The 12881-nt window shown below is 41.7% G+C and overlaps 2 protein-coding genes across 2 annotated transcripts; one reads left to right on the forward strand and one right to left on the reverse strand.

Annotated features, from left to right (window-relative positions):
• Positions 1-4068: 4068 nt before the first annotated feature.
• yipf2 (Yip1 domain family, member 2) lies at positions 4069-9764 on the reverse strand. Its single transcript, XM_006806211.3, has 9 exons — positions 9468-9764; positions 9250-9315; positions 7738-7892; positions 7574-7654; positions 7387-7474; positions 6816-6932; positions 6564-6730; positions 5124-5306; positions 4069-5039 (listed from the first exon to the last, which is right to left on the reverse strand). The coding sequence occupies exons 2-9, from the start codon at positions 9278-9280 to the stop codon at positions 4944-4946; spliced, it is 918 nt and encodes a 305-aa protein (XP_006806274.2). The 5' UTR covers positions 9281-9315; positions 9468-9764; the 3' UTR covers positions 4069-4943.
• A 985-nt stretch (positions 9765-10749) lies between these two features.
• timm29 (translocase of inner mitochondrial membrane 29) lies at positions 10750-12316 on the forward strand. Its single transcript, XM_087837249.1, has 2 exons — positions 10750-10974; positions 11359-12316. The coding sequence occupies exons 1-2, from the start codon at positions 10869-10871 to the stop codon at positions 11955-11957; spliced, it is 705 nt and encodes a 234-aa protein (XP_087693375.1). The 5' UTR covers positions 10750-10868; the 3' UTR covers positions 11958-12316.
• The last annotated feature ends 565 nt before the right edge of the window (positions 12317-12881 follow it).

Genomic DNA, 12881 nt, shown 5'->3' on the forward strand with positions numbered 1-12881 from the left:
AGCCTGGTGCGAAATATGGCTTAAATATTAGGCTGAGCTGGAGGTAGCATAGTTGACGATGTTAAGATTTTTATTGGGGAGTGACCAGAATGGACGGGATTATAAATGAACATATTAGAGGGACTCATCAGTTTTTCCACCTTGGAGACAAAAGTTAGAGAGACGAGACACAACTGTCAGAGAGGAGGAAGACCACAGAGAAGATTCATGGATGTAATGAAGAAGAGCACACAGAGGGTTGGTGTGACCTTGGAGGATGCAAAGGAAAGAATCAGCTTGAAGCAGATGATCTGCTGTGATGACCCTAAATTTACCAGCACAAGAAATATTGTTTGAAATATGAGCTAAAGTTGCAATCATACATTTTTTGTTGATAAGCTCAAATGGAAAAGAAATAGGAAAAACATATAAAAGACTTGCATCAGCTTTGGCTTGCTTCATATAGTGAATCATGTAAGGTTTATATGATATACTCATGAAAGTGGCCACTGGGATTCCCATGCAACCAGTTTGGAGGACAGGAACCAGGGACAGAAGCAGAGATTAAAGAGTTGGCCAAAGGTTACAATGCTGAGTTTGATCTCTTCAGTAAGATTGAGGTGACTGGAGACAACGCTCACCCTCTGTGAAAGTGGATGAAGGCTCAGCCCAAAGGCAAGGGAACCCTGGGAAACAACATCAAATGGAACTTCACAAAGTTTCTTATAAATAGAGAAGGACAAGTAGTGAAGAGATATGGCCCAACAGATGATCCCAGTGTGGTGGAGAAGGACCTGCCCACGTACCTGTAATAATACAGTCTCATCTCCCATGTGTTTATTTATCTTTAAAAAGTTAATATTTACATATCTATTCAACTATGTTCCCAAGATTTTAATATGTACTTTCATATATTGTTTTAGGAAGTATCCAAAACATACAAGTTTTATTTATATGATTTTTCAAGGGATCTTATATCTGTTTTCACTCTTAAATGCTTTTCATACAAGTTTCACACAAGACAGATACAAACTTTATAAGATTTATATATATTTATATAAAGATTTATACATATTTTCCATATGGGCGAAGATGAGAAAATGGACAGAGACAAAAAACAAAAAGAAAACTCTTCTGTAGTGCATTTAATGTTTAGTGTACACATACTGGTCACGCTCTCTTATCTACCTTGTTTTTCTTAATGGAGCTGGTTTTAATCGTTTTGAATGCACGAGCATAAAATCTTCAGTTGTATCTTTAAATTCATAGTCTGTATGCGTTACTAATATTCTGCTTAACATACAGACTCCTGTGGTTCACTCAGTGTAAGCGGGGCCTATTATTTCTAATATTATTGTGCTCTGTTCCAGGAAAGCCGGTTTTAAGTAAATAAAGTACAATTTATCGTGTGTGTGTGAGAGATCCATGCCGGGGCAGCAAGTTTAATCTGGTCCCGTCTCTCCACTGCAATCCTGCAGTGTTATTTATTTTTTATCTGAATGTGGGAAGGCTGCTTTCTGACTCAGATGTAGTAGGCGTTAAGATGATCACGAGGCTGACGGAGTCAGCAAAAACCTCTCACGTAGCTCTGGATGACAAGGGGAAAGAGTAAAAATACATGGGATTTGTTATTCTAAATATTAGCATCAGGCTCAAAAACAATCCTTGTGATTCGAATTATGTTATTTTGTCCTGTTACTTTCGAGATTCTGAAAATGGAGTACATAAGAAAATGATGTGTCCCTTCTTATTTCCAATAATGAGACAAGTTGACGGATTAGGCCAACAAGAGTCTGCACGGATTGATGTTTGCAGACGACATAGTGATCTGTAGTGAGAACAGAGGGCGGACGGAAGAGAACCTGGAGAGGTGGAAGTATGCTCCAGAAAGAAGAGGAGAAGACTAATTAAGGCGGATGACTTTAAATACCTGGGGTCAACCACCCAAAGCAACGAACAGTGCACGAGACAGGCGAAGAAGAGATTGCAGAATGTGTGGAGACAGGTTTACAAGACTGTTGAGAGACCTGCTATGATGGTTTGAAGATGGTGACACTGACATAAAGACTGAAGGCAAAGTTGAAGTTGGTAGGATTTTCATTGGGACAAGATTAGAAATGAGTACATGAGAGAAACAGTTCAGGTGAAGAGAATTGGAGTCCAAGTCAGACGTGCAAGGGTGAGATGGTTCTTGCAGATAAATGACAGTAAATACGCTGGACAAAAGATGCTAAATATGAAGCTGCCAGGGAGAAAAGGGAAGATTGCAGAAAGGTTCATGGATGTAGAGGAGGACATGAGGAGGGCTGGGGTGACAGAAGAGAGGGAGGCCGATGATCCACTGCAGATGTGGACTGATGACGAGATGTAGTTACATTTCTCAGGAGATGCATGTCAGGTTACATTTTTGGTATAAGGTTTCAGCAGGGTTTGCTGTAACAATGTACCTGGAATGGGAACAGTGTATATTCAATTCAATTCAATTCAATTTTATTTATATAGCGCCAAATCACAACAAAAGTCGCCTCAAGGCGCTTCATAGATACAGAGAAAAACCCAACAATCATATGACCCCCTATGAGCAGCACTTTGGCGACAGTGGGAAGGAAAAACTCCCTTTTAACAGGAAGAAACCTCCAGCAGAACCAGGCTCAGGGAGGGGCGGGGCCATCTGCTGTGATTGGTTGGGGTGAGAGAAGGAAGACAGGATAAAGACATGCTGTGGAAGAGAGACAGAGATTAATAACAGATATGATTCAACACAGAGAGGTCTGTTAATACATAGTGAGCGAGAAAGGTGACTGGAAAGGAAAAACTCAATGCATCATGGGAATCCCCCGGCAGCCTACGTCTATTGCAGCATAACTAAGGGAGGATTCAGGGTCACCTGGTCCAGCCCTAACTATATGCTTTAGCAAAAAGGAAAGTTTTAAGCCTAATCTTGAAAGTAGAGATAGTGTCTGTCTCCTGAATCCAAACTGGAAGCTGGTTCCACAGAAGAGGGGTCTGAAAACTGAAGGCTCTGCCTCCCATTCTACTTTTAAATACTCTAGGAACAACAAGTAGGCCTGCAGAGCGAGAGCGAAGTGCTCTAATAGGGTGATATGGTACTACAAGGTCATTAAGATAAGATGGGGCCTGATTATTTAAGACCTTGGATGTGAGGAGCAGGATTTTGAATTCAATTCTGGATTTAACAGGAAGCCAATGAAGGGAAGCCAAAACAGGAGAAATATGCTCTCTCTTTCTAGTCCCTGTCTCGACTCTTGCTGCAGCATTTTGGATTAACTGAAGGCTTTTCAGTGAGTTTTTTGGACATCCTGATAATAATGAATTGCAGTAGTCCAGCCTGGAAGTAATAAATGCATGAACTAGTTTTTCAGCGTCACTCTGAGACAGGATATTTCTAATTTTAGAGATGTTGCGCAAATGGAAGAATGCAGTCTTACATATTTGTTTAATATGTGAGGACATCGTATATCACGATGATGGATTATTTCAATTTAATTCGGAATATTTACAAAACAAAAATATTTAAAAAACAAAAACGTCGAAGTTGAGCTTTAAAGCAGTCAAGCATCTTCTCAAATCATTTCACTAACACAAAGTCAAAGCAGGTCAAATTCATTCTGGGCATACCACCATTGAAACCAGTCTCAAACGTCTCTAGTCTTCCTGTCACATAAGGGACCTAGTTCAAGTCAATCTTTGAAGTTGCTCAAGGTGATTCACATCGCTCAACTGCAAACCTTGTCATCCTTTTCAGCTGTGAGTGATCAAAGATTGGAACAGTAATAAGATCCAAACAATCTGGAGTAGAGAATCTGTTTATTAATACAACCCTACCTGGGTTCACAGTAGGAAATAAATAGCTCTACATCCACCAACCCTTTCTTCATTTTACACTGAACTGTCTATGCAAGTAAAGCAGCTGAGGTCATTCTGTGAGTGGCGGTGATGTGCTGGAGTCCCTTTGCAGGTTCAATAAATTCTTTTCCGCACATCCGACTGAAGCAAACTATACACGGGAACGCCTCAGGATTCAGTGTTGTGAGTGAAAACGGTAAACTACATTTCCACCTGGCAGCAGCTGGAGTTTCAGTTTGTGATAGAATAACTAATAAGTTAGAGCCAACCTAAACATGTATATTCTTCCGGCAGGACCATATAAACTATTTTATTTTACAATCATCTTTTGACCAGTCTGCAGCATTACAGTTCAGAGATTGCTTGACTTGAGCATCTAACAGTGTCTTAAGGACAGTATCACTACATGTTTAATACACAAATACCCCATTATTGTCCCTTTTCTATGTATCTGTATGTGTAGAGCGGATGCAGGGAGGGGGGGCATACCCCTGCTTCTAAAATTTAAGTGATGTACACACCAACAAATCAATCATTGTCATCTAATTATATCAATTATAACATTCGGAGCTTTGTAAAACAGCTGTTGAACAATGTTTAAACTCTTGTGCAGAGCCACATGTGAGGCCACAGGGTTGACCACAAGCTACAAAATGTATTTATATGAGAAATGAGACATTTAGGGAATTCTCATTAACCTAATCAATTTAAACTTGAAAAATCTGGTTGTCCATGTGATGTGTCATAAGGATAAATGAGTAGGAGTGACGTTGTTTTATGTATTAGCTTTTGTAGTGTCTTCCTGCGTCCTTTAGGACATCGTGAAATGAGCGGAAGTCACAGTGTTAAAGAAGGCCTGCTCAATCCACCACATCATGAAACATCAGTCACAGTAGAAATACAGATGAACCCCCCCCCCCCAGGATAAGTTAGACAAACGAAACACACACGCACATACACACAACCGTCCCAGCACTTTATCCATGAAGCATTAAGCGAATCACACCATGGTGATAATCAACAGCGTCTCCTCCAGTCTAGTCGTTTTCGATCAGTCAAAAAAGACGTCTTCATTTCCTGCTGCTCCTCGGTGTTGGTCAGTCGGTTTTGAAGGCCAGCGTTGTGTGATTGTGGAGAGTTGACGTAGTAGGAAGAGCTGTTGGTGGGGATGTTTCTGCGTGAAAGAAGTAGAGCTAGAAGAAAAGAGAGGAGATTGAGTATCTGGTTCAATGTAAAGGTGTCCTTGCACACATCTGAGATCCACGCAGCTCACCGACCTTACAGCCAACTGCCAGCAGTGTGTGCAAAACCACTATGGTCACTACTGTAGCCACCGCCGTCACCTTGGTGTCATCACGGACAACGGGCCAGAAGGTGAGGACCAGGACTGAGCCTGAGATCGCCATGGCAATTAGGATCAGCGTCCAGTGCAGCCAGTCATACGGTATTATCCACAAAACCTGAAGGTGACAGGGTGAACTTTTATTCAGCTAATTATTGTTTCTGCTTTGGTTTTTGTTGAAATTTACCAAAGTTTGACCTTTTCTTTTGGCAGTGTGCTGGGCCACAGCTGCCAATCAAAACCTTAAATGAATTATTCAGACAGAACATGTTACTCTTCAAAAATACTCAAAACACTGGGCAGAACAAACCTCTGCACTTATTCAATAGGAAGAACCACAGGTGAGTTTTGACATTACGGTAAGTTACATAGAGAATGACATCAGAGGTTTCCGAAAATGTGAGCTATATTATACATTAGGGATGCACCGATACCGATACTGGTATCGGGTATCGGGGCCGATACTGTAAAATGTGTGTGTACTCATACTCGTAAAAGTTAACCGATACCATGAACCGATACTAACTTATTTCATTAGTCAGAGGGTGGCTTGTCATTTCTGTTGTAGTTTTTTAGATTGGTCACTAGGGGGACATCCTGCGCTAAACAGGCACAGTGTTAGGCGAGTGAGACTGGCGGCACCAGATAAAAAAGAGAAACTGGAGGCTGCTGTAGCTAGGCTAAACAAAATGTCAGCAGTGTGGAACAGCCAACTTTAACTCAGGTTTTGGAAAAGCGATGAAAAATGTCAAGAGAAAATCCACAGGCAGTTAAAATAACAGAGGCTCGACTCATTTTATTTCTCTGGATGACCAGCCAATGCCGGTCGTGGAAAGCATAGGGTTGAACCGTCTTCTCAGCATACTCGAGCCGCGATATGAAATTGGACACTCTGCAATAATTTAAAAGTTTATTTTATTCTCAAACCTAATTTGTATTTATTTTATTCCAAACAGAAGTGTTTATTTATTATTCTGAAAGCTCGAGACAGTGCCAATGGTTCAGTGATATTTTGTAAAATTACAATGTGGAGACTCTGCAATAATTTAACAGAAGTGCTTATTTTTCACTTGAAATTTTTTTTATGGTCATTTTTATTAAGATTTCATTTTTTATCGGCAGAGAATAAAATAAAACCTGTCTTCCAGTTCATTGTATTTGTGTGTGTGTGTGTGTGTGTGTGTGTGTGTGTGTGTGTGGTAGAAGTATCGGTTTTTGTACTCAGTATCGGCAAGTACTCAGATCCAAGTATCGGTATCGTATCGGTTTGAAAAAATTGGTATCGTTGCATCCCTATTATACATGTATATCATGCATCATGGGTGAGATCATTTATACAACTTATTAAACCTGTAAACACCACAGATGTACTCACAGACGTGGGGATATAGATAAAGAGCGAGTAGCCGTAAACACACACAGTCTCCAGGAAAGAATAGCCTCCAATCTGCCTCTCGGCCCCTTGCCTCCAGGTCAAAAAACCCCACAGCCCGATCGGCACCAGCCAGGCATACATAAAGATCACTACTGCAGCAATTGTCACTAAAGGCAGAGAAACAAGACAGAGCTATGCAGATCCAGTGTGCTACAGTGACAGAGTCAAACTGAGACCGTGTGCAGCACTAACCTCTGTGGAACTGTGGTCTGTAGTGGAAGGTGGGGTTTTTCTGCTCAGCAAGGAAGGTGGACAGGTTCCCACTAATCACCACAGAAAACACCAGTGTGACACAAATCCAGAAGGGACCTGCACAAACGCACACTTATATGAGTGCATTCATCTTCTAATTCATCAATGTCAAAAAAATGATGGACACTTTGTTGATCCTTTGAGCCTATGGGCAACAAACAGTTAAAGCTGGAATTACAATAAGTGACACCTGAACAGCTTTTTAACATGTGTCAGAAATGCCTGAATCACGTGAATTAACTGATACATTCAATAAGATAATAAAGACCCTGAGACATTAAACACGTTTAGCATTAAAAAGAGGCTTACCTTGGTGCAAACCAGCAGTAATCTGGCCCTTAATCTCCTACCTACCCACCTACGACTCATCTTCAGGCATAGCTAGAATCTAATTTCCCCTACCAAAAATCTACTTACAGCCTCGACATGCCCCCCATAAGACAAGGCACAGTGCAAAATATGTTCTTCCTGCAATACAGTTTAATAATTAAATGTGTCTTCTTCCACTTACCATACAGATCTGGGTTACTCCTAAGGTAGTATTTGATGAAGTTTCTCCCAGGCTGTGGCATCACTGACCCCTTCACTCTGTCCAGCACCTGCATCATGATAGGGTCAAACAAAAGAAACATGTAACTTTAAACTGACTGACAAAGACTTTATGTGTAGACAAAGTGTCAGGTAGATGTCAGGCATACCTGCATTGTGTCCACATCGAAGAAAGACTGATAATACTCAAAGGTCCAGAAGCCACCACTTGGTTTCTGCCCTCCTAACAGCTGGAAGCACAGACGTCTATCAGCTGATATGCACTCAAAGTAGAAACTCAAACTTTATTCATAGTCCACACAACGTTTTTTACCTCTGAACTCTCTTGCTGACCCTCCTCGTCCTCAGATAGGTCTAGCTTTACATCTTCTCCTGCTGATGCTGTTGTGTTGGGGGTGTTTGAGCCCGACATACTGAGTGTGGAGGCTCCAGGGTCTGCCGATAGCAGCTCTGCTGCTTCTTCAAACTCTATGGACGCACATGGGCAAAAGGCAGTCAGTAAGCGCAGTTCTTCTGATCAGCACTCCCAAAAGGACTAAATTCCCATAGATTTCATGTTAAAATGTCAAACTTGATAAGATTGAAAAGCATATTTACAAACTGTTACTGAAAAAGCGATCTCAGTTTCTGTCTATAGTTTCCTAATTCAGCGGTCCCCAACCTTTTTTGCGCCACGGACCGGTTTATGCCCGACAATATTTTCATGGACCGGCCTTTAAGGTGTCGCGGATAAATACAACAAAATAAAACTAGTACCGATACCGAAAAAAAGAAGATTTATTCATAACACACGTGAAAAGACCCAGGAAAACCGAGTAAACGATAAAAACGATAACAAAATAACGCTGAAAACCAATAAAAACCCTGAAAACTATACATTTCACACCTGAGCCTCAACTCTCGCAGCCCGGTACCAAACGACTCACGGACCGGTACCGGTCCGAGGCCCGGGGGTTGGGGACCGCTGTCCTAACTGATGTCACTGAACCTGAACTGAACCTGTTTTAATTATATTATCTGACAAAGAAAACAACTTCCTGCAAGAAGCTTCCATACCTTGTTTCATTTTATTCAACAGCAGTGTTGTGCTGCTTTAGATTACATAGTGTTGGTATCAGCCTGCCTCACAGAGAGACAGACTTTCTGTTAAAGGTTTTTAAAACACACACTTTATTGAATAAGACTAGAAAACAAGCAGTAAGAGAAGTTACCAACACACCATGAAGGTGTTTCAATAGCCATGCTAGCACGCCGTTTAGTAGGTCAGAGAAAAGACTTAGTGTTTGACACAGAATACACTGGAACTCACTGTGTGTCATAAATCAGCAGGATGTTCAATACATCCATGCATATTATGCAAATGAAAACAAGCATAATTTTCCTGCAAATCTGACCCATAATCGCCCGTGCAATCTACACAATGTTACATGTTGCATGAAAGTAAAATAAATTACAAGGAAGCAGGAAGAGCATCCCTACATACGACTGCGATAGCAGGGTATGGCAAGCAGATGTCGCTATTTGTCCTTTAGTAGATGGTTTTAAATCAACAATTTATTTTCAACGTTTTCACGGCGATTTCGTGATTCAGAGTACTGTACTGTGTGCTCTGCATGGTCACTGCAGTACAAACACTTTTACAGCCAATTAAAACCCGTAGGTAAGAGGAGAGTCCAGTTTTCTGATTCACGTGGACACGACAGCTTGGTTTCAGCGTAAAACAGATCTCCCAACTACCTACCTGGAACTAACACGTGACACAAAGTAACCCAGGCAGAACAAAACAAGCAGAAATTTACAACCTATATCTCCTTTAAAGATTTACCTTGAAACTGTAGGTTGTTTGGACTAGCCATGCCTCCAATGAACAACCAGTAACTTCATGCAAGAGCTGAGAGAAAAATGAACGTTAGTAAAGAAATGCTATGTCGAACATCTGTTAGTTCACCGACAAGAGAACCACTTGAAGTTTACAGTTAATGTATAACATAAAAATATTCAATTTTGACGCTTTAAAAGCCGATAAGAACAGGTGAAACGTACCAAAATCTAATAACCAGAGAGGTGAAATATGTCTTGGCAGTCGTTCCTCGCTGCTCAGCAGGATCTTGCTGATAATGATGATATTGAATGGCGTAATATCAACCACTCAGCAGAGACAGCGAATCCTACGACTAGCTAATATTTAAATTGTAAATAAAGCTAAGGTTAATATATTACAACAGCGTCTGTGCGGACTTAATAAACTGCTAGACATTAATATCATTACAATGCTAACACCTGTCTTTCACAGCCTTACAGGTCCTGCTGATACTGGAGTCGTTTTAACACAGCTTCCGGTACACGTCACCGCGTAAACAAAGCTGTCACGTGGAAGCGCTCTTCAAAATAACTTTATTTGAAAGGTTCTAACGTTACAAAATACACAAGAGAGTGCGGGCACGGTGGAGCGGGTGGAGATGAGTGTCAGGGGTGATTTGTGACAGGAGGATAGCAACAAGAACGAAAGGAAGGGTTCACGCAAGGGAGTGAGACCCTTTATCATGTCTACTGGAGCTGTCGGTGGTCAGAAGTGAACATGGTAAGATTTCTGAGCAGTTTGGAGACGAAGTAAGAGAAGCAAGGTTGAGAAGAGTTTGATAGGGTGGATAATATATCGGACAAAGGATGCTGAAGGTGGAGCTGCCAGGCAAAAAGAAGGTGTAAGTGTAGTGAAGGAGGACATAAAGGGGGTTGGTGAGACAGACGAGCATGCAAAGGATTGGGGGAGATGGAAGCAGATGATCTATTGTGATGACCCGAAAAGGGACCAGCTGGAAGATAAATAAGTAGTAGTAATAGTAGTAGTAAAAGCATTAAAAGTATTGAAAATAAGAAATAAATGGCAGCAAAGATGGGCCACAGGGGCAAACTAAAGGCATTCATAGACTATACAGGGAAAATGTACCAAAGCAAGACAATAAGAAAAGGGAAAAATAATCAACTGATGATCAACTGCATCTGCATATGCAACTATCAGGGAAATATAATTTGCTCAGTGCCAAAGGGAAAGGGGAACAGGGGAATAGTGCTGTTAAATAGGAAAGCTAGAGAAATGATCAAACTAAAACACAGAAACAAGGGGATGTAGAAGTTATTGGCAGTTATTGGAAAGAATTATTAATGTTGGGACAGCAGCATTTTTGAGTTATAAAGAGAGACAGAAATTGTGAGCAGAGATGAAATGTAATTTATGGTAGCAGGGTGTGTATTTGTAGGCTAATTCTTTCTGGAGTCTCGCACCACCACGCCAGCCCAGTAGATGGCGGTAATAACCTTCTTGTTAGCTGTCAACCAACAAAAAAGAAGTAGCTGCCATTTTGACTTCATGTGAGGTCCCTGTCACTAGTTAAAATGTCAATTCTGCATGAAGGTTAGAGTCTTTAGTGCAGAAGAGTCGTTAAAATGGCCTCGTTTCGTGTAGCGAGGATGATGTTCAGCTCTGCGGCGGAAGCAGCGGCGCCTCCGGGCACAGCGAGCCGCTGGGAGCGGCTGAAAAACAGCAAAGTAGGTGAGGAACTGAGGCACGGGTTAGCCACGTTAGCTGGATAGCAAGGGGGTTAACGGCCAGCTCGGTGGTAAACATAGCTTATTATAACAGAAACAGTCCCAGTTATTTTAATTGCTTAAATGACCATTTTAAACGCATTATTCTGCTAGTCTTTGTGCATGTTGGTTACAGTATAGAGTTTTTTAATCCTCCTAACAACTATATGCCGCTGAATTGGGTTGTTGGTGTGATAACGTCATAAATAATGGTGATTAGATCACCTGACTCCTCCCACCTCCTTCAGCCTGCCAGTGTTTTTTTTTAAAGGGTGTGAATGTAGAAAAGGAGGCACGAGGAGAGGTGGTTTACATCCAGGCTGAGTTTTTCGTCCTCTGCTCCCTACAGGTGTGTGGTGTCGCAGCCTGCTCTCTGACTACAAAGAAGCGTGCAGAGAGGCGGTAGTTGGCGCCTGGGAGAGACCACTCCGAACATCAGTGTATGTGACGCTGTTGGGCGGTGCCTGGGCCTGCTTCTACACCAAACCTGACCGCTTGTCCTTCGACGACGCCCTGCTGAAACGTTCCAACCAGCTGGGACTGCTGTCCCCTTGGATCCGCAGCGGCATCTCTGATGTCCATGTACAGAGTCTGGTGAAGCTCCGTAATGAGGGCCGCCTCCGCCACGCCAGCCTGGGTCTTCTGTCTGTGGTGTACTACGCTGACTACGACCCGGACGCCATGCTGTATGAAGCCCAGTGCTCTAACTTGTCAGTACCCTGGAGGGAGATCCCTCAGCGGGTGTTGGACATTGGCTTTGCTGGCAACTGGTGGATCCTGGACTCAAAGATGAAGGACTATGACGTGAACGAGGACGAATTCAAGCATTTGCCGGTGCACATGCAGGTAACGTCACCACCCAGCGTTGAGAAGGTGGAAAGGAATGAGAAGTTGCACAGAGATTCGTGGTTACCAGTGAGCGTGGAGGACAAGGGAGACAAAAAATAAAGTGGTAGACAGACAGAAAGAAAAGTGAAGAGGAGCAGCCTCGCACTCACTCACGGGACAGAAGCCTGACTGTGTACACACACACACACACACACACACCAATCTCAGCTGACCAAATGATGATTCTGCCGCTGAGACAGAGGAAACACCAAAGTAAAAGGAAACGCTTAAATTCCTTCTGACATGTTTTTGTTTTCTTACAGAAAATGTTGTATATCATTCATACTGTGAACCATGTGACAACGAGTCTGTCAGTTATTTACAGATGTTGAGGTGTAACATGAGCTTTGCATTTGATCTGGATGTGACGCACTGATATGAACTCTGGGTGATTATTAAAGATCTGTCATCACTAATCAGACTGACATGGCTGTTGTGGATTTTGTGTGTAACTGTAGAGTTTTTGAAAGCACAAATACTATTGTTGTATTTAATTATAACAAAGATAAGGGAAAAGAACTGCACTGCTGCAAATACAACCTTTTCTTACATCTAGATGCAGTAAAACTTGAGAATGGTAGTTATGAAACGTAACCATAACTGCTAATGACCAGAGGTGATGATAGATTCCCACTGAACAAAACTTTTATTGCAAAATCCTCAAGTCTGAAAAGTATTTTGTAGCAAAAAAAAAGTGGAGGTAAAACTGCAACGCTGCGATGTAGTGAGGAGGTACAGAGCTGCATAATTTGGAAATACGATGAACAGAGTGTACAATTGGCTGTACACTGTGGAACAAAACAGATGAAAATAGAGATAAAATGAAGCTTATGTGCTTATAAACGATTATTAGTCACACTATTAATATTAAAAAATGACTAGTATTTCTTCTCATCTACCTGGTTATCCACACATAACCAAGCAATGTAGAGAGAAAAACCATTAAAACAAAAGGGGGGAAAAACCTGCAAAACTCCAGTGAAT

The sequence above is a fragment of the Neolamprologus brichardi genome, unplaced genomic scaffold (assembly GCF_056152115.1).
Source record: "Neolamprologus brichardi isolate AB-2024 unplaced genomic scaffold, ASM5615211v1 NODE_ptg000031l+_length_7269946_cov_1, whole genome shotgun sequence".
Classification (NCBI taxonomy): domain Eukaryota; kingdom Metazoa; phylum Chordata; class Actinopteri; order Cichliformes; family Cichlidae; genus Neolamprologus; species Neolamprologus brichardi.

Excerpts from the sequence above, each read along its gene's own strand:
- yipf2 (XM_006806211.3), bottom strand. The coding sequence starts at position 9,280 with ATGGCTAGTCCAAACAACCTACAGTTTCAAG. Across the intron at positions 7,893-9,249 it reads AAACAACCTACAGTTTCAAG|AGTTTGAAGAAGCAGCAGAG; the intron begins GTAAATCTTTAA and ends GTGCGTCCATAG. Across the intron at positions 6,933-7,386 it reads GAGTAACCCAGATCTGTATG|GTCCCTTCTGGATTTGTGTC; the intron begins GTAAGTGGAAGA and ends GCGTTTGTGCAG.
- timm29 (XM_087837249.1), top strand. The coding sequence starts at position 10,869 with ATGGCCTCGTTTCGTGTAGCGAGGATGATGTTCAGCTCTGCGGCGGAA. Across the intron at positions 10,975-11,358 it reads GCTGAAAAACAGCAAAGTAG|GTGTGTGGTGTCGCAGCCTG; the intron begins GTGAGGAACTGA and ends TGCTCCCTACAG.